At 35.3% G+C, this 22826-nt stretch overlaps 1 protein-coding gene across 1 annotated transcript in view; it reads left to right on the forward strand.

Moving 5' to 3' along the window:
• Positions 1–22826, forward strand: part of LOC149287803 (cadherin-2A) — a 101885-nt gene that overhangs the window by 48819 nt on the left and 30240 nt on the right. The window contains exons 4-7 of the mRNA XM_089492416.1: positions 17893–18119; positions 21493–21636; positions 22096–22251; positions 22623–22767. Of these exons, the coding sequence (XP_089348542.1) occupies positions 17893–18119; positions 21493–21636; positions 22096–22251; positions 22623–22767 (672 nt within the window). The remainder of the gene's footprint in view (positions 1–17892; positions 18120–21492; positions 21637–22095; positions 22252–22622; positions 22768–22826) is intronic.

Genomic DNA, 22826 nt, shown 5'->3' on the forward strand with positions numbered 1-22826 from the left:
CTGCTGCCTGCTTCTTCTATTTTTATATTAAATGATTTCAAGTAAGAATTTTCAAATGTCAATTTGTTAAATATTGATGACTGAATAATACTTGGGTGAACGGTGCATGGCATGAGGCATACACTGGTCATTGATGTTTGTAACAATTCTCCTGATTTTTTAGTAAAGGGTAAATATGTCCCATTATCCTCAGAGTCTTGGAAACATTGTTGACACCACAGGGTGCTGCCACCGTTTACAGTGAATTTATATTTGTAAGTCAATTATAACAGGGAAAGAAGACAGGAAACATGTGTATAGGCAGTTTGCTTAGCCATCTGTATAAAGAAAAAAGCTGAAAAGCTATGCCAAAAAGAACAACACGATTATTTTTCTTTAACCCCTTCGTGACAAAGGCTGATTTTACTTTTTGTACCCTTCGTGACAATGGCCGTTTTAACATTTCTGCGCTGCTCGTGTTTAGCTGTAATTTTCTTCTTTCCCGTTTACTGAACCCACACACATTAGATATTGTTTTTTTCAGGACAAGAAGGGCTTTCTTTAGATGACATTGTTTTGATTGTATCATATTATTTACTATTAAAAAAAGTATAAAATATGGTGAAAAATTTTGAAAAAAATGACTGTTTCTAACTTTTAGTTGAAAAATCTTTTACTCATCTATAAAAGGTAATAAAAAAACCTGCTAAATAGATTCTACTATTTGTCCTGAGTTTAGAAATACCCAATGTTTTTATGTTTTTTTGCTTTTTTCTGCACGTTATGGAGCAATAAGTACAGGTTGCGTTTTGCTATTTCAAAGCCATTTTTTCCAAATCTGGTAATTCTTCCCCCCATGTGCCATTTCGGGTATCTTTGAAGCCGGCCAATGCAATTTACCCCATCAAGTCATATATTTTTGAAAACTAGACAGCCCAGGGTATTCCAAATGCTGGTATTTTAACCCTTTCCAAGCACTTATTCTACCATCAGCCTTTGTCAAACTTTATGGTAGTAATTTTTTTGCATTTGTTTTTTCACACACATTTTACTTTAGGTATAAATAAACAGGTTCTGGTATATGTCACTATCAAAAAACACCCCAATATGTGTTCAGCAACATCTCCTGAGCGCAGTGATACCCCACATGAATGATTTTGCCTGGCTGTTCGGGGGCAAAAGAGCCACATTTGGGGCATGCACATTTTTCAATGTTGAACTTTGGCATTTGGGGATCCACTGCCCGTGCCCTATTTGGTACATCTTTGAGCTGGGCCATTTCAGTATGCCCAACAAAACCATATATTTTTGAAAACTAGACACCCCAGGGTATTTTAAATGCTGGTATTTTAACTCTTTCCATGCACCATATCTACCACCAGTCTTTGTCAAACTTTGTGATAGTCATTTTTTTCCATTTGTTTTGTCACACACATTTTACTTCAGGTATGAATTAAAAAGTTCTCGTATATGTCACTATCACAAAACACCCCAATATGTGTTCAGCAACATCTCCTGAGCGCAGTGATACCCCACATGAATGATTTTGCCTGGCTGTTCGGGGGCAAAAGAGCCACATTTGGGGCATGCACATTTTTCAATGTTGAACTTTGGCATTTGGGGATCCACTGCCCGTGCCCTATTTGGTACATCTTTGAGCTGGGCCATTTCAGTATGCCCAACAAAACCATATATTTTTGAAAACTAGACACCCCAGGGTATTTTAAATGCTGGTATTTTAACTCTTTGCATGCACACATTTTACCACCAGCATTTTTTTAAAGTTTGCAGTAGTATTTTTGTGTGTGTATTTTTCCCACACACACCTACTTTATGTATGAATTTACAGCTCCTGGTATATGCCGCTGTCACACGACACCCCAATATGTGTTCAGCAACATCTCCTGAGTACAGTGATACCCCACATGCATGGGTTTGTCATTTTTTGGGGGAACTAAAAGGCCACATTTGGTACGTGTGCATTTTTCTAATTGGAAATTAGATGTGTGGCCGTCCTTCCCCCCGTGTTAATTGGGACCTTGTTGAACCCGGCCAATTCAATTTACCCCATCAAATCATCCATTTTTTAAAAGTAGACACCCCATGGGCATTTAATATGCCAGTATTTTAACTCTTTCCATGCGAGAATTGTTTTAAGCTAATATGCTAATTTTAGGACTTGCTCACAAAAATATATTTTTTATATATATATATTTTTTTTTGCCTTTTTTTTTTTAACATTTTTTTTCAACTTGAAGGTTCCCCTGATAGTGACATCAGTGGGAAATTATTTTTACATTTTACTGTTTTTTTACTATTTTTTTTCTAATTATTATTAATTTTATTTTATTTTATTAATTTATTTTATTAATTTTATTTTATTTTATTTTTAATTTATTTTTTCTAATCACACTGTGATTAGAAAGCTGAGCTCCATTGACTTGCATGGTTGAATGCAGTACCTATATTCAACCTGCAAGTGGAGCCAGATTTCTCTAGAGGGTCTGGAGACCGTCTAGCGAACTTTTTAGACTTTATTGAATTTTCCCGGACCGCCGCCATCTTGCAGATGGCGAAGATCACCGGCAGCTGCGGCTGTGACCGCTCTCCGGAGCGGTCACAGCCCATCCAAAGGTAAGTGTTTGGTGTCGCTGGATGCCTCCTGATCGAGGCATTCCAGCGACACCATTTAAGTTTAGGAGGCGATCGTTGATCGCCTCCTAAACGCTTTTAAAACGGGCGTCCGCCGCCATACAAAGTATGGCGGATGTTGACGCCCCGGGGAGGGGCCAGAGATGGCCCCTTTGTGCCGATAATGGCGTTGCTGAATGCCTCGAGGTCGAGGCATTACAGCAACGCCGTTTCGGTGCAGAAAGCGAAAATAGATCGCTTTCTGCACCCGTTTAATGACGTGCCGGTCTTGGCACGTCATTTGTCGTTATCGACATGAATTTCCGTGACGTGCCCGGACCGGCAATTGTCATCAAGGGGTTAAAGGAAAGTTAAAACACCTTGAATCAAACAATATTGACATTATTGGAAAAAATGACATCTATTAGGGTGTATAGTTGATTAAATGGCATTCTCGACATTAAAATATTAAAAACCTTAAAACCATGGAATTCAGCAGCTGAAAGTCATACAAGCATAAAATCAATATTTTTTATCAACTAATATAACTTAAAACATATTTTTTCCCTTTTAATGTTTTGTAGAGCTTTTTATTATAAGCCATGAAAATAAAAAGAATCAGTAAATGATAAACTGTAGCAATAAAACAGCAATGCTATATAATTAATTTGTAAATAATTTAGAAGATAGTGAGAGTTGGAATGTTATGGACATACTCTAGCATTCTCCAAGTTCTTTTTATATTCACACTGTGTAATGTTAAGTGGCAATAAGGGTAACTACTAATTCCCACTATGTGTTACCAAGTCTATTAAGTGAGCTGCACAAATGATTCTGCCACTTCACCACTGGGCTAATATATATGTTTATTCAAGCCCAGAGGTTCACAAAGATGAATTGTGCCAAGGGGTCAATTTGAGGGTCAAAATGGAAATGGGATTCCATAGTCTTCTGAGGTCACACTCCCCAAGGGATATACAACCCATTTCCTCCCCTGCCCAAGTGCCTGCAGGAGGCCAGGTTCTTCTTCTTCCCTCTCCTAGTAGAAGACCCACCCAAAAGACTAGGGAAGGGGGTCACCACTAAAGGTTATCACTCCTCACCAACCAAAATAGAAGAATCTGGCTTCACCGTGCCCATGTCAGTGTACAAAGGTAAGTGGTTTGTATTCAATTCTTAAATAAAAAAATAAATCGCTTACGTGCACAGTGCAAAAAAACCCCCCAAAAGTGTATTGTGAGGGCAAAAACTAGAAAAACAAGTTCCTTTAAGGCCCCTGCCTTTTGGCTGGTGTCATAAACATTCTCTGCACTGCCATCCAACTAAAAGGCTAAGGCTAGTGACAGATAAAATAAAAAGTGCCATGAAGGGTCTGGAGGTGCATGGTGCTCTTACCAATGTGTCAAAACAAATCACTGCATCATGTAATCCGCACATTGCAACAAAGCAGCTTCAGGACTTTAGGCTCTCCAAGCCATAACGCCAGAAGACTATAAGGTACTCACTTGATCTTAGCCAAAAGGCAGAGGAACGATGTTGTATAAGTAGACACACTATACTTTCTAGTCCATATACATTTATACATCTATTTATACCCAGGGTATAAATAGAATAGTGCTTTGCCTGGTGCAGAACAGTTAAGGGGTGAATCTCAGAGCTTTGAATCTGAGACATCAGACAGGAACCTTCCACCAATCTGAGTGCTAACCTTAGCCTCCTGATCCTGGTTAAAAAAATGGACAACAAATATTTTCCATAGTCATTAATAATATTTAATTGTACACTTGTCACGATACAGATGAAATGCTTAATGTTAGAATATTTGACACGTGGGGTCAATTCTACTACACTTTTTAGCCTGTTACCTGGTTACCCGCATTTGTCATATCTCCAACTCTCCAACAGATGACAACTGACTGCCTGCGTATGAAACCGCTATCCAACTATAGTTGTATTGCTGGAAAAAAAGGTTAATTTATAAAAATTTATATTTGCTGTAGTGACTTCCCTAGCTACAGTTTTCAGACAATTAAATCTAATCTGAACAGGCCCCCTTCCCCTTTTGTTGCTGTAAATCCATCACATAGCACATCATATATGAAACCTATTGATGTTTATTTGAAAGTACAGTATCTTCATAACAAGCTTACTTATCCTACATTAGCATATGCAAAAATGTAGTCAAATTATGTGCTTTTTACACTCAATAAGATAAATATATGGGTACATACAGTGCAGTACATGACTTATGGTTTTTGTGACTTACTTGACTTGGAGGTAATCTTCTCAACTGGCCACCTATGGTTACTGATTCTATGTAAAAAAATGACCCTAAATGCCTATGCATAATTTAACATTGATAACCTATCACGCATTGCCAGTTTAGCTGAACAGTAAATCATTTGTTCTGTGTGCACATACTGTTATACTTAATCAGCTAATGCTATGAGCATACCATTTCTTAATTATCAAGACTTTGAGACATTAATTGTTTTTCTATTACCATTTACAACCACATTACCACAGCTAAGTGATAAAGTTCCATAATTTGATGGATTGTAATCATTTTGATATTTCGACTTTTAAACGTTAATATTTGATTATATTATGTAGAACCAAATCTGGCCAGTTTAAACTTTAATAAAAAATGCCATAAAGGCCCTGAAAGTATAACAGTATCTACCTGTACCTCCCTGTTATCTGAACATGGCAGTAACCGCTTTGAACATTTCACTTAGTAAAGCTCACCAATGTGAGAGAGGCAAACAGAGTCTTCTCAATTAAACACAAGGATAGATAAAAACTAAACAAACACAACAATCTACTAGTCCACTGTTGTGTTATGAGTCCAGAAATCTTGGGGAAATATCACTTTACTCTGTAAGTAAATCACTAGGAGCTCTTGCCCTCAGTGTTAACCAAGCCAAAGTGTGGCAATTCCGCGCAATCCCTCCATATATTTGCAAAAGCAACACCATGAGAATTTAAAGGGACCATACAGCTCCAATGAGCATTATTATTCCAACATACTGTCCAAATATATATATATATATATATCTTCATGAAGACCAGGGTCCACCTGTTTTCTACCAATGCGGAGCTGATGGCACTGCTGGACACTGGCACTTCTGATTGCGATGAGAAGTAAACATTATGTGTCTTTCATCTGCTGCAGTAAGTTTCCTTGGCTGACCACAATGTCCATGGTCCTCAGCATTTGGATTCTTGAAAGGGCCTTTGTTTGTGCATGGTTTATATATTCATCAATGATAATATTATTTCAATTAACTGAACTAAATTGACAGCCATAGTACATTTTACAATTTAAATTATATCCTTATTAATTGCATCGTTATTTCAGTACAGATAGACAGAATGATATCTATAGGTTAGTGTCATTTGGAATACACACCGATTTGCTCCAGCTCACAATGGTTTTTCCTTAGGGCAAGGTTAAAGCTGCAGCAAGCCTGAGGGCATGTACAACCAACTCCGGTTATGTATGGAAACCAGCATTTCTTATTTAGAGCCCAAAGAAATGGGAGCATTTCTCGCTCAGCGTCCACAACTGAGACTGAGTGAATTGCCAAAGCATTTCTTGGAGTGAGAAAAAAAGATATTACTCCCATAGCCCTATGACGTATTTCCACCATTTAATTAAAACAAACAATAAAAAAAGACAATATTTTCCAGTATAATGAAATATAGAGTGCAAAGTATCGGATACACTATGCATATTTTTAAATGTAAATATTATATTAAAATACACGTTTCTCCCTTCTTGAAAGCTGTTTTTGGCAGCTTCTTTCAGAAAACATTAATATTTATATCTTAAAGGAAATGTTTCGTAAGTCTACATGATAGATGACAATGTAAGGAGTTTGTTTTCAGAAGTTAACATTCATGATTGTTTTTAATATTTGTGGCATTTCCTGAAGTTATAGTGTGAAAATATCTTTAATTGTTCCCTACATCGCCCTGAATAGTGATAGACTTATTAGAGTCTATTTATGGGGGCAGTCTGTGCTAGTACTTCAGATTCTTAAAGCTTCTGCACAGAATATATTAAATGAATTCAAACAGCATTTGTGTTATAAACTTGCTGGGTTTGTTGACAGTATTGTGTTGAATGTCAGACATTATTCTTTGTAGTTAAAACTTTATTAGTTTACTGAAAATAATCTGACATATCTACCAATTCATATGATTTTACAAAATATCTAGTATGCCCCCGTCCGTTCATTAAACATAAAATCGCTATGCTTTAAGGCCAGGCACCCCTCCCCGGTAGCACTCTAGTCTGTTTGGTAGACAAATGTGGGTTGCAGTGTATTGCTTTATTGAATGTAAAGGATTTTCTTTTCTTTTAATCTTTGGCTTCTCTGATAGAAATGTTCAATTCCCTCTCTGAAAAACTCATAAAGAAGGCAAATCAAGATGAAGGTAGCAAAGCCTAATGAAATACTATATCTATATCATTCCTTATCTTTATATGTAATCAGACTCCCTTCCCTAGGTCCCATTTTGCAGGGGACCTAAGGTAGGGAATTGTTAATTCTAAATTCCTAAATGCCTAGTAGACCTGTGTTTTTGGATTCATCCAGATTGCAAATTTATAGAATTTTGGTAAATTTGGTAATCCGAACTAAGCCTCGAAAACAAGACCAGACCCCCACTCTTATTCTCGTTTACTTTTTTCTCTCATGCTCTGTAAATGTTTCCCTACATTCTCTGTCGACCACTTCCACTTCTGCTTTTTGCCAACCACTTCCACTTCTGCATCTTTTCCCTTCTCTTCTATCTTCATCTGCTATCTCCCTATCTTCCCTCCCTATAACCCAGTGAGAACTTGCGATGATGTCCTCTCCACAATCCTACAACTTTGGCAGAAGTTCCCGCTGGGCTATGTCCAAACAAAGAAAGAAGATAGCATACTGAAGATAGAAATAAAAAAAATAAAGATACAGTGGTGATTGGCAGTGAAGGTAGGGAAACACTTACAGAATGTGAGAGAACGAGAGTGAGTGTTAATATGTGCACACCAACTTTCAGCCAAACCGAACGGACAGGGAAGAAAATTTGTTGCCTGAAAAAGAAACAGTCAAAAGCAAACTAAAAAAATTGTCGGAATTGGCCCTTCTGCCTACTATAAGTAAAATATTCACAACCAAATCGGAGGTCCTAATGCACTCTGTGGAGCTTGGTATATATCAATTCACTCACTGCAAGAATAGTGACTAGAACACAGGTCATCTTGAATGGCAGCTTGTAAATTGCACAATTTGTTTTCTCAAAAGTTTTAGAGCATTTTAAAATTAATTAGTCTTCTCTTTTTATTGTGGGATTTCCATATTGACTGGTTCATGGCTTCTGTAAGCAATTCACTCCACCTTTCTCCTCCTTTCCTCAGCTTCATTTGTTATGCTTCCTTCATGTTGCTTTATACTCTTTCTACTTGACTGTCCCAATTCCTGAGGTGGACAAACATTTTTGATGAGCGAGTGCGTCGTGTTACCCTTCCTCGTTCTGAGCAAGTCACAGACTTATAGATATTTTTTCAGTGCCAATATGGAGGGCTTAGCAAACATGGGCATGCTTCTTCAATTTTGTGTTTAACTCTGTATGCATAGACAGGAGATCATTATACTCATTTCTTGTTTTTAATATAGAAATAAGTAAAATGTCATATTGAATTATTGGTAACCACTGAATGTTCTGTTTAGATAATAAGGTTTTATAACTTAATTCATCTACTGCAGTTTTTATTTGATTCTTAGCTCTATAATCCTGACATACTTGTGGGTTGTAATTACCAATTAACATACTACGCCTTGCCAATTCTGGCTGAATTATTGCGTTAAATATACAAAGTAAACTAGTTTCACATTTTCCTAGCATATAGCGAGTTCTATTTAATATATTTTCTCATTTGCTCACTAAAAAAATTACTGTACAAAAGTTGAGGTCAGTTGTTCAGAAATCTGAATACCTCCTTTAGCGAAAACTAGTTATTTACTTATACAACAATAATCTTTTCACATTTATTCTCTTTTAGTTCATAATATTGTGCCTGAGTATGCATATGATGGGTGTCTAAGGAGAAGAACCCTTACAAATGGATCACTTTAAACCTGGTAGAATAGCTGCAGGTGGTACCCAGTACTATAAGTACTATATACTATGCTGGACTGTTTAGCTATTACGTGTATGTAGAGATTCACCAACCGTGGCACAGTTTGTTGTATGAAAGTGACAATAGATTATTTTGTGTATTGTGTTGCTGGTGGGATCCTATGACCAGACTTTTGGCAGTGCCTCAATTTTGATGCCTCATTGATTTGTAGATTTTCAGTATATATCAAGAGACAATCTACATTAAACTTTAGCAACATCACTTATAAAGCAAATGAAGGCACAAAGCTAGTACCCTCAAAGCCATTTAACAAGAGAAGTTATTCTCTAGCTTCTGTTTGTGACCAACAAGTATCCTTGGACCTTTGAAAGTGCTTTTCAGGATGATGCATGGAAAAAATAGGATTTGCTTTTAAAGTTGGACTAATGTCAAGTGTTTTGTTTGTCTTGAATTAATAGCCTCTCAAGTTTTTTTGTCCCCTTTTGGAAGCTTTTACTGTTATATTTTAGCTGATAAGTCATTTTCTGTGCTACGTCATGGAGAACTAAAGATCTTACAGTCCACATCAAAACGTGTCATTAAGAAACAATAGAGGTTTACTGCCAACCTCACTGGCCGACTTCAGGAAACACATACAATTCTGTATGGTCTTTCATTTTACGAATTAGTTCCTGACAAATTTTAGCAGAATTTTTTTGGTTTCAAACTGCTATATGAGCGTGGAGATCTAGACAGGACCCTGGGTATGCTCCAGCATTAAAACTGTAGGAGCCATGAATATCCAAGTCTTGAAATTTGTCCAGCTGTGGCTGTCCACGATACAGCACACAGCAGAGGCTGCTAAACTATACCAATCACATAAACACCTCTATTTTAGGAAGGACCTTACGGGGGTGCTTAGCATTTTGTAGGAGCTTAGAATATTTGATGGGAGTGATTGTGTGATAGAATTTTACAGCTGTAGAAACCACTAATGTTAATGTGTATGTAAACAACAACAAATATTTATCTTTTAAATTGTGTAAGTATAAGAAGCTATGGAAATTATCAAAAAGGTAAGCTTTAGTAAAGCCTCCTCCCATAGATACACACCCTAAAATAAAATGTGTCCCTCTTTTGCCATTTAAAATGTTGGGGTGTATGTAGTTAGTCCTGCTGTTACAAAAGGGTAGTGCCTGTAGAGAAGAATTGTATTTATCTAGAAAAGAGGAAAAATGAACTATATTTGTGAGAAGGTGTGAGCAGAAAAGAAAAAATCTTAAATATAACTTTGCACTTTAATTAACTATAATATTTCATGTTTTTTGTTTATCATGGAGCACATTCTTAATTATTGCTGTTTAATTCTAAGTAATATGTCTAGCATGTTATAATTTACAGATACCATGAAATAGAAGCTTCAATAATTTACATTTTTTAATATGCGAAGATTAATGTGCTTTTTGTATTGTTAAAGAGTTTTTGAAATGTTTCTTTTAGCTACTTTCTTAAATTCTGTAGTCCATAAACATAGGCTGCATTCAGATTTAAATGAGATATATATTTTACAAACTTCCACAAAAGGCCCATTGTCATTTTAAGGTGCCCATTATTCATTGGAATGATTATTTTTCTTTCTTTTTTTTTGGATTCGATAATTGGTGGTTGATTCTTATCGGTTTTACAGACTGAAAGGAGATAAAAGAATAATCTTCTCTTTCCAAACATCTAACCCTATTTGACACGTTTTTGTTTGAGTTTTTAACATGCCATTTGTGACCAGTTTTGTGTCTTGGCTGATAAATAGCATACGTCATAAATCTCTCTCATTAGGAAAAACTATTTTTCTTTTGGACCCGAATCAAAATAAATTCCAGTTCATACACGTTATAGCTATAAAAATGTTTGTTTCTTAAATAGCTATTATTAAATCACATAATCCCAAGCGTACCTTAGTGGTGTACAGATTATAAATAGATATATTTTAAAAGAATTTTCTTTTCTTGAAGTTCTTTTTCTTTTACATGAACTTAGATTAAAGAAGTGACAAATCTTAAATTGTGTTTCTGTAGCCTTAATCTGTTTATTTCATCCACAGAGAGTTACTTTATTAGTTTATCCAGCCAACTTTTCTCAAAAGAATTTTATATCAAAGAATATTCTGTTTTGTTTTACTTCTCTCTAAAGTGCATTGCAAGCACCTTCCAAAAGCAAATAGGCTAAAATGCTGATCCGATACTATTTGTATGTAATATGGACACAAATATAGACAGAAACACAATATACACACATTTATATTTCTTCATAGGTGGTGAAACATCAAGATTGCTCCTAAATTTAGCCTAGATTTTTTTAGTCCAAAACGTCACAAAATATTAAATATAAATGAAGTTACACAACTAGTACAGCCAGTAAAAAGCAAATCCTCTAATAACACCCATAGTCATGGCTAAGCCTGGACAGCACAACTAACAATACAGTGAAATGATCATTATGCTACTCAAATTATCCACTTCCACTTCTACTTGATAATTTACTTGGCAAACCTTATAACAGGATGCAACAACTCAAAGTGTAGCTTTGAAATACTTTATATGTATTAGAGATATTGTATGAATTTATGAATGAATCACATTTTGTGTAACTAATTTTACTTTGTGCTATTTCCTATTTTTAATGGAGGTTATTAATCTAGTTATTATTAGGAGGGATAATATTATTTGTGTTATTCCTCTAACCAACCATTTCTTTTCCACCCCTATAAGATGTTTTAAAACTCTTTGGACACCAAAGGGCAAGTAAAACCTGCCATGTCTACTGTTAGCTACAAGAAGTATACAATTGGTTAATAGTGATCGTATCCCAAATCAATTACAATTTTGCACAATATCAGAAAGCAGTTTGCACAGTCATCTGTTAACACTGTCGCACTTGGTTACCAGTCACTTAGTCACAAACCATTGCTTCAAGTCACATTTTTACCAGCAATCCCATGAAATAACAGCTGATCTGTACTTTTGGGAAGAATAATCAGCACAAACAACATTGCCCATCAAGGACACAATAGAGGAACATGGGAAAAAAACGTATTGAGGTCAAGTGAAGATGCTGTACAAAGGGAATCAAAAGCGTTGAGGGTGGACAGTTAATACAGAAAATTAGGTCATACACTTTGGAAATAAAAGAGCAGGAATAGAAAAGTAAGCCAAAAGAGTAAACATTCTCTGAGTTAAATTTAATACCCCAGATGCATCAGAATCAATCATTTTGTTGTTTAACATGATTTAGAAAACATGGTCAAAGACATTGTCACTTGTCACATCTGAAGAAGCCATGACACTAGTGCATACCTAGGGAATATATGTGAGACAATGTATCCCTGACACGTATGTCTGCTTTTATTTGTTTAACCCGTATATTTTTAAAATAGCTATGTTATTTAACAGCTATGTTGTGTGCTGTCACTCATAATCTTATACATAATAGACTTGAGCATTCGGATTGGTATGAATTGCAAATACATACGAAATTTGTACGAATCTCTGAAAACATGGCAAACCCACCCTTAAAGCAAAACAAATGAAAATAAGCAAAACGCTCCCAATCGTCATTTTAATTTTTGGGGGTCATTCACTCCCACTCGCACACATTCCCTTACATTCTCATTCATTCTCTCACTCCCTCTAAATGTCTACATGCTTTTGCTGTAAGCGTGTAGGAATACATTTTCACATCAACATTTCAGCTGAATTACATAATGGAGAATAATTGCCTTTTTTGTCTTTTTATTGAAAACAACATTCCTTGAAACATGCTGAGTGGTGTAAAAGGCAAGGTAAAATCCACTATTGTTGTAGCAGGGTTGCCAAGAACCTGTCCGTTTCTATTTTACCAGTGGGCAAATTATGAAATTATCAAAAAAGGAAATTTATACCAGCAAACATATTGTGACAGTGACTTGTGGTGTAGTATGTGACGACAGACAAATGTGTCGCAATAAATTTGTTGTAATTCACTCTTTTTTCTCTTATGCATGCTTCCTATATATACTGTGAATAAAGCCCCTGGGTATACATTAGTGCCACTTGGCAAGTGTGTATGAGGTTTTATCCATGAAAAATCTAGTGGTATGCAATAGAAATCTGAAAAAATGCTAGTCCTCCTGTTTGTAAGATTTCTTTTTTTTCTGTTACAAAATAGCCCTTCCTATAAAAAAGAAACTTTTCATATATTTAATGTTGTTTCATGTAACTTTCAGTTGCCTAATAAGACACTGAAAAAAGTAGTTACACATTGACTTTTCTTCTAAGCAGGAATATCTACACCCGTCTTCTGTTACAGGAAATTGACCAAAAAGAACAGGGAAAAGGAATTTTTCATTTATTCTTATATTTATTTATTACCCCAATATCTATAGATATTGCATGAGTGAGTGACAGGGACAGAATTTAAAAGGGATCAGTGAATCAAATGTAATTTGGGCTCTGTTTGAGTCACCAAATCTGTGTTTTGCTGACGGGCAGAATTCATGTATGAAAAGCTGCATAGGCTTTTCCATTAAATAAGAGTAAAAAAAGTTTGGCTCAATTTTCATTACAGTCTCGCAGAAAGGAAACATTAAAGTGTTCCTTAATCCAACTCGTTCTGAATGTTAAAGGTATGCATTAATAAATAATACCATCTCTATATAAATATATACAGAGATGGAATTTCCCAGTAGTTGATTTAAGGAAATCTAACATTCAAGTAAAATATACTTTACCTGCTTCCTCCTGTCTACCTTACAAGACACTCTATATCCTGATGTCTTCTCTTTTGATGGTCAGTATTTTGATATAAGTTTTTAAAAGTTAAGGTAGAAATATATGGAATGGGCTGCATAGTAGCAGCTGGGGTCTTGAGTCTGTTTAATATCACCCTTCCCGCAGTGGGTCGATACGTTTTAGTGTCCATCATAAATAGGTACTCATCTTCTGGAAGACGAAAAACAATGCTTTTCCTATAGAATTATTTCTGAAATAGATTATTTTCAATTGTTATTAACAGTTTATTACATTTTCACCTAGGCACTGTAATACATTGGGAAACTGAAGATTGCTCAAATAGATTTTTAGCAACATATATATATATATATATATATATATATATATATATATATATATATATATATATATATATACGATGTAAAAAAATAGAGTATTGCAGAGTATGCGGTGATACCTTTTTTATTGGACTAACATAATATTAAAAAGACAAGCTTTCGAGAGTTATCCTCCCTTCATCAGGTCTGAAGCAATACTAATCAACATGATAGAGGTTACAACTTAAAACAAGTGATGGTATAAGAGGGGGGGGGATTGAGTGGGGTGTCGTAATACCATTTTATACCATCGTTGATCGTTGACCCCCCCCTTATACCATCACTTGTTTTAAGTTGTAACCTCTATCATGTTGATTAGTATTGCTTCAGACCTGATGAAGGGAGGATAACTCTCGAAAGCTTGTCTTTTTAATATTATGTTAGTCCAATAAAAAAGGTATCACCGCATACTCTGCAATACTCTATTTTTTGACATCGTGTCTACTGGACTAATACGGCTTCACCCTTTTACATATATATATATATATATATATATATATATATATATAACACATGTATGTACGCAAAAAAACCTTACTTAAAAATTCAATCAATCTTTTTTCCATTGAAAACAAAGCAGTGCAGAAATGCTCAGTATATTCAAACCTTATAATTTGTTTAATATTTTTTTGTATTTATTATACCCCATGAGCTGTGAAAAGCATTGCACAAATTGTTTATAAATAAATGAATCCCATAATATGAGATACATTCAGATGATGGGGTTTGTTTGTTTTTTTCATAGCAGTTTTTGAATCTGCTTCAAAAGAAATGAGCAGGAAGAACGTCTTTGTCCCTGCACACATACCATGGTAAATAGCTTATAAGATTTAAGTGCATTCTGCATCTACTATACCCGCAGGTGTAATGTGCTATAAACCTCGGGGGTGCTCTATGGGTTAATAAAAAAAAACTCCCGTTTCACTGAGAGAATACAAGAGCAATGGTTGCTGCACAACCTGTACTCTGTCAGAGTAATTTAATTATGGGTAGTTAGACTTCTGTGTAATTTGTTAATGGCCATTCCTTGCACAAAGAGCATAATTTTGCCAGGGCACCAGCAATTTGATGCATTTTTCGCAGGGTGCTGTCAAATGAAAGAGAGTTTTCATTGAATTTCATATTGTGCTTTAGCCTTGAGGGAGAATATCAATGAAGCAGTGAGCATTTCTCGTTTTTGGGCTTATTAGAATGCATGCTAGAGCGAATGGCATTAATCCCTCTATTTTTTAGAAGAGTCTGGTATGAAATTGGACATCTCAAATCATGACATCCAGATTTTTTTTTGTCTCTGATAAAAATGTTTTGTAGGCTTATTAGTTATTTGTTTTCTCTCTCCGGATCTATGTTCTTTATGCAGTTATATATATATTTTTTTTTATTTTTTTTTTTGTTTTTACTTCTTTGCTTCAAAACAGAAACAGTTTCATTGTCGCTTTTCTCCACTTCATTAGCTGCTGGCATTTCTGCTCAAAGCTGCTTCTTAGTTCTACATTATGCCTAACGGGCTTTATGTATTCCATGCTTAATGAACTGTTGTTTAAGGATTCTGAAGGGAAACATTCCAGGAAGCAAATAAAAGCAAACTCTTTTTAACATTCTTTAGCTCCTTCATCTACAAATGCAGGATTTTCTAGCCATCTTCATTGTGTATTTTATGTTTATTTTTTACATTTGTTTGCTGTTTTTTTTACCCACTTTTCATAAACACATTAGTTTTGGTTCACCCGTGTATAACCCCCATATATTCTTATCTTGCTTATATGAAAAAAGGCACCTATGTTTAAAGTAGGTTTGTTTGTTCTAGGAAAAGATGTAGATAAAACACAATGTAGAATGTGAACTTTTTTTTATTTTGTTTTTAATAAACAAAATAAATTTAATTTCAATCATTAGGTGACATATTGTTCTAAAAATACATAGCTTATTTCTATAGAAACATATGTAATTGATGGAAGGCTGTAATAGTACCAGCAATTATCCATGGCCCCTTGAAGATAAGGAGATATTATGTCACTCACAATAGTTTGTAACAGAACACGCAGAACGTGACATTTCAAAGCAGAGACCCTGCTCCGCAGACAGCATGTTGCCACCTGCCTTTAAGATTAGACAATACCCTCTCTTGTTAGCCTGTTTTTTTCTTTGCCCAAGGCATCCTGCTATGAATTTTAATTATTTTTATTTTATAATTTCTCGATACAGAGCTGTAATCCAAGTTGTGGCGCTGTTAAACCACATTTGACCTAGGTTCCCTAATCCAGTTGTCAACCCCCTTTAGCAGTTGTTTGGCTATTGCCATATTAACGTATATGAATGAGTAGATGACAGGACCATAGTCAGAAATAGTAACCTTTTCCATTTGGCTGCTTTTTGACAACCTATAGGGTTTCTTTAGGGTGCCCCGGGCGCATGCTTATGTATTCTAATAAAAATGTGGACCTTTTGTCAATGGCTAGTGTATATACCTGGGTACAGACAAATGATTGTTTCAAACAATGACTTCTGATGTTGAGAGGACAAGATAGTTTTTGTTGAGGGGCTCCATCTAAAGTGAGGACTTCATCTAACTGAACCGTTGATCCGCTGTATCATTTTGCAAATGCATTTTCCTTCTGGCTCGAAACAGCAAAAGGTTAATTCGTGGTATTCCATATGTTTCCTTACCCAGCTGCTGTATTTCAAAAACATACCCTTGACAAATGGGGTCATTGTGTAAGGTCACATTGTTAAGAGAATGGAAGCCACTGTCTGCAGTGTGACACATTTAACTGTCTCTTCCATTTTAATGTTTCCTTATAAGAACCCACTGTAGATTAAGCGCTCAAACTGCATTCATTTTCCAGCAGGGAGTTGATGAAGAGTTACTTAGGTTTCCTTACTGTAGCAAATCTTTTTTTTCTTTTTCTTTTTATCAATAAGAAGTCGTCTAGAAATGCACCGCAGCTTCTAGTTCCCATATTTAGAATGATAAGTAGTGGTAATATGTTGAAGTAGGCCATTTGGGTAAGTATCCCGGTGCTCATAAAGATCCCAGCTTTGTTTATATTGAAGTAATTTAGTTGAAGGTTCTTGTTTTGCTGTCCTCACAATGGTTCCTAATTCGATTAAAGCTTCTATTTCTTGTGATAGATCAGCTACAATCCTGCGTAGTTCAGAATTTCTATATAATACATACATACACGTTCTGAGAACTCTTTAACTGCTCATTGGAGAATATTTTCATATTCAAGAGAATGTCGCTCCATCCAACCCATTGAAAATATTTTAATTTTATAAGTGCAGGATTTATAGAAATGTATACACTGGTACTAGAATGATAATAGTTGAGCAATTATATTTCGTAGACTAAAGTATTTTTATCCTGAGCACTAGTATATTTTCTAGTTTACCATCTGAACAATGTTGTATTTTTTTAAATATAATTTTTATTGAAATATAAATATACAGGTATATAAAATGGGTACAAATTAAAAAAAATATATATATATATTCTCAAATACAGTTATTGTCTGTAAGACAGCAGCATAGGTATTGTATAATGTGTAGATTTTCACATTTATCTTGCTGCCAGTCATATGTATCATGGTTCCATGGACAGATCGCTAGAATTATTTTGTCAGGTTTAAAATGGAAACCTAGTATTTAATTATTATTTCATAGGTAACATGCATAGATTTATAATTTTTCTTGAACAATACCTTCAATGCTATTTTAATGTTTTATTTTTGAATGTATTTTTGAATGTATTTTAGTAACCCAACTAAATAAGAACCCAATGTGAACCGATCAGCTCATCAGTTGGCCCTCTTTAATTGAAACAGGATAAAAGAGGTGTCATACTGCCTAAACAGTGTCATTTCTCCAGAGAACACACTTTTTTAACAGCATAATCTGCAGTCTCAGAATTTGAATGTTTAATAACGTATTTATTATTTATTTAACGTATTTATAATTTAGAAGAGAAGCAGAATATTTGAAGCGATTAACTATTTATTGAGCTGACTTCTCTTCTGGTTCCTTTCTCCAGTGAAGTTCACAGACTGTGGTGCTGATCGGCGGATACAGTTTGAGACCAGCAACCCTTCAGATTTTCGGATCGATGGAGATGGGGTGATATTTGCCTCAAGAACCTTTGACATTTCTCCGGATCAGACCAGTTTTTTGGTGTATGCCCAAGACGAAGATACCAGGGAGATTTGGCACGTGACAGTGAAAATCGCATTAAGGCCACAACATGCACAAGAATTACTTCAGGTATGTTATAATCATTTATGCATGTGTTCATGGCTTGAGGATACTTTACCAAGTATTGTGTTGACAGATATTCTGTAACCATATACGCTGTAATAAAGTACAAATTTTCCTTTAGAAACATTGAGACATAACAAAGTTATACAAAAGTGCAATACAATGATGTAATGGTTGCTGAGTTTTTATCAAGTAGTCCTCTGGTAGGAAAATAAAAATCACACACATTCCATCAGAAATCATGAAATGGACATATTTTTGGCGGGAGAAGTGTTGAAGGCACGGCATTCACTAGCCAACTAGCATTAGCACTCGCAAAACATAATAAAATTGCCTGCAGAAGATGCAGCAATTATTTCGTGTTTTAATGTAGTGTGTTTTCATTTTGTGTGTTTAAACCAAGGGCATGCTAATTTACAACAGATTTCCTGGAGTTCAGTCGTAATGGTGTTGAGACTACTCCTTCAAAGGTACAATACTTTGGTCGTGGCATCAGGAGTACTGTCCTGTACATTATACAACCTCCAAACCCAGAGTTAAAATGTTATGAACATATATATTTCCATTTATGATTTTTAGTAAAACACATCAATCATTCCATTTGATTAGATTTAATCTATATATAATCTCTCCACCTAATGTATCGGTTTGTCTTAGTCTGTCAATTCTCGTCTTGTCAGACCCCTTGAATATATGTATTGTATTAAGCGCTGCGTAAATTGTTTTCACTATATAAATAAAAGATAATAATAATAATAATATCATACAAACTAGAGGCTATGGAATTGTAAACAGTTTGTGGGCTGTGGGAAGGCACTTGGCGTAACCTACTAGGCAGTTGCATAGCCGTACATTGTGCCGTAAATCTGACTTTGAGCATTATTGGCTATTACATACAGCAAAAATACCAAAGCCAACCAGCACCCTTTCAAGAAATAATGTAAGTGTTAATATGGCAAAGGCTCAAAGTGGAACTTATTAAATAAATCCTAAAGCGCACTGTTAGAACTGCCATGAATGTGTTAGGACTGTTGGCAAATATGTAATTTTTGAGTTCTACAGGGAAGGTAAATTGGAAATTATGGCTGGTAGTTTAAGGTTCCTGTTGGCTCAGTGGATGCCATCACATATCCTAATGGAACTGCTTTCAGAAACAGCCAAAACCAGGGAAAACAGCTAAACAAAGGAGGCAGAACTTTGTTCAAAGATAAAATACCTCAAAATAATAACTCATTAGCTTTTATAGTCTATAGAATTCTTAATCAATACATCTCAGTAAGAAAAATTGTAAATTAGATTCAGATACTATGATATTATACTCTGATAAAAACATGTTTAGCACATCTGAACATTGGTATTTTGGAACATATATTTAAAATGTACAATTGTAAAAATTTCAGTAGCATCTTACAATTTTTAAGGTACAGCAGGTGCCAGGATGCTGTCATTGCACAAACACACAATATGTCTATATAACTATATAACTATCTATCTATCTATCTATCTATCTATCTATTGATCTATCTCGCTACCTATTAATTTATCTATTTATCTGTCTACCGTATTCATAGCAGAAGAGCTAATATAATCTGACTATTTAAAAAAAGATCTCCTCCAATGCTGTATATCTTCAGTTTAATGCTGTTTAAAATCAGTGCTGAAATTTACAGATAAATCTGGCATCCTCTACTATTTGCATGCAAGGTTATCTTCAAGATTCGTGCAGTCTTGTCCAGTGAGCTATAGGAAATCCCTTCCTTAATTTTCAAAGTATTACAAATATATATTCCTTTCCTCTGGGCATGCATTCCATTTAAAATTGATTTTTTATTTCATTTTATTCTGAGACACTTCAGGGGAAAAAAATAACTGTATGACATAACAGCAATAGAAAAAAAGCACAAAAAGGGGATGACTCCTTAGAAAGATTAATTCTTGGCATGCAAAGTGGGTCATCCACAGCATCCATCAAGCCTGACACAGGTTTAAAATAATTACAGAGTTAATACTGTGGGATTTAATAGGGTCATAAATATTTGAGACATTCTTTACCAGTACATATTAAATGTGTCTTGGAACTCCTATGACATTTTAGCATACCCAAGAATCATTTTATCTCTTTGCTTGAACTCTGGGATCTCATCTTGGGCAGTAATATGACTCAAGAAAACAAATTCATTTTTTACAAGCTTAATAGACAAGTGTCTAACATTATAGTTGAGTATTTCAACATTATTTGAATAACTATGCCATAAACCATTTTTTTTCTCACAGCGCTTAATTATAATATCATTTACATATACCGTAGCTGGTTATATGCGGTTAGTAGGACCCAGCAACCGGGTTAAAGTATTCTTGTATGTTCAAAAGAGCTAAATCGGAAGTTATCCTGGTGTCAGATACTATGATATAATAACACGGAAATGTTTTGAAGTAGATTTTTTAATTATTCTAATGTATGTTCTCTAACCCTGGCATCAACCAAAGCCATAGTCATTGAATTAGAGTCGCAACAACTAACGTGATTTAAGAGTTCACATATACCTTAGTCAGAGTAACACATGAAGCAAGTCCATTTCTATTGCTGGACGCTACAGCACTTTATTTTCCTTGTATTAGCAAAAACATATATACATTGTAGCAGAGCTGTTCAAATATGTTTTAAGCCCTGTAGGTGCCAATTGTGCCCTTAATCCATCAGGATTTTCAGAAATGTGTTTTAACAGACCTGTCATCCATATGGTTGTGTGCTTCTGGTAGAGCATTATATAAAATCTGTACCTATTTGCTTTTGGATGGGATAGATGAAACTATGCCCTTTCCTTGCCACCATACAATGAATAAATGTAATGCAATGTAAATACTTGCATTATCTCCAGCAAGATGGAAATTCTCTTTCTTTAAAATGCACCCATTATATTTTGCATAAGAGATAAAAAAGTCACGTCAAATTTTATTTTATTTGTAATAAAAAGCAGGGGCCCCATCATTTACTCCACTAAAGAACTGCCTTTATATTAGGAACCTTTACAGACACAATTCTTTATGATCAAACCCCATTCGTTAATGTGGGCACCCTGGGCTTTCTCCAACATGGACAAGTCAGTGAAATGGGAAGAAAACCAAAAATCACATGTAATCATTTACTATTGCAGCCATCAAGCAAACTAATGCAACAATCAAATACATTTAAGTATGACTACACTTACTGCAGATATTTCCCATATCCCAATGGTATGGCCCCAGGATTCAACTATAAACAGAGGCCACGCTTAGTAAATAAATTCTAGGCGGACCAGATCTTATGTATAAATGTTCTCATGGACCCAAGAAAAAGTGAAATGTTGATCATTGTTTTTTATTATTTTGACTATTATAGGTTTCACATAAAGTTAAAGAAATTAAATTCCCTCCACAACGTAAGCACAATGGAAGTCTACGAAGACAGAAGAGGGATTGGGTCATCCCACCGATTAATGTGCCAGAAAACTCAAGGGGAACTTTTCCTCAGGAATTAGTTAGAGTAAGTATTGAATATGAATACAAGGAATGCTTTTACCCCAAGGTGTCTGCATACCATGGAGTTAAAGGCTTATATATATATCTGTAAAGCCTTTTTTTGTACACTGTACAGTATTTTCTAAGCCCACGTCCATTGTAGGCAAACTGGTTTCATCCTTTTCTTTACAAATGATTGTTATAGAAATGATACGCTAAGATTCAACATAAAGTTTTTTTATGATCTTCCTGTGGTCCTTTATTTTCCTTGATTTTGTTTGTAACTGCTTCATACCTGGTAACTGCTGGTCTGCAGAGAACCGTATCTCTACTCCCCGCGGCAGGGCAAACATTCCATATACGCAGGCTTTCTTACTTCAGCAGTACTCCACATGGTTCTTGTTTTGAATATATTTATTGGCTTTCAGACAGTAACGCTGAAATATTTCCATTTGGTTTAACGTTGTTTCCTTTTGGCATATAGATCAGGTCTGACCGTGATAAAAGCCTATCTCTGCGGTACAGCGTTACTGGTCCAGGAGCTGACCAACCTCCAATCGGCGTCTTTATTATCAATCCAATCTCAGGACAGCTCTCAGTGACAAAGCCTTTGGATCGGGAACAAATTGCAACTTTTCATGTAAGTTATCATTTGAATTATATAACAAGAAACTATCCTTTTCGTATTCCCTAATGCTGTTTCATTGCCGTCACGTGGAGCCGACTTTTGCACTTCAAATAAAACATAATGTTTGCTCATACTGAACACAGAATGGCAATGCAGGAGAGCACCGGTTTAAATAAATGAAGGCTGTGCCAAGAACATCTGTTATACGGGGCTGTAACAACTGTGGCTGAATCGACAAAAGGTTCAGTGGTGTTTCTAAATAACTCATCAGGGCCGGGATACCGCAGTGTATCACTTGTGACTGCGCCGTACCATACAGTACAAACTGATCTGCTGCCTCATATTTCTACTGAAAACTGTCATATAAAACTTTGCTTTTGCAGCTGAGGGCACACGCGGTCGATGTAAATGGGAACCAGGTAGAAAATCCCATAGACATCGTGATCAATGTAATAGATATGAATGACAACCGACCAGAATTCTTGCACCAGGTCTGGAATGGGACAATTCCTGAAGGCTCGAAGCCAGGTAAAACAATCCCCTGTATAGTCATGAAAAATGGTTATCCAAAAAAAAGATCACATTAA

This window comes from Sceloporus occidentalis, unplaced genomic scaffold, assembly GCF_023333645.1.
Source record: "Sceloporus occidentalis isolate IW3139 unplaced genomic scaffold, rSceOcc1.0.p SCAF_56, whole genome shotgun sequence".
Lineage (NCBI taxonomy): Eukaryota > Metazoa > Chordata > Lepidosauria > Squamata > Phrynosomatidae > Sceloporus > Sceloporus occidentalis.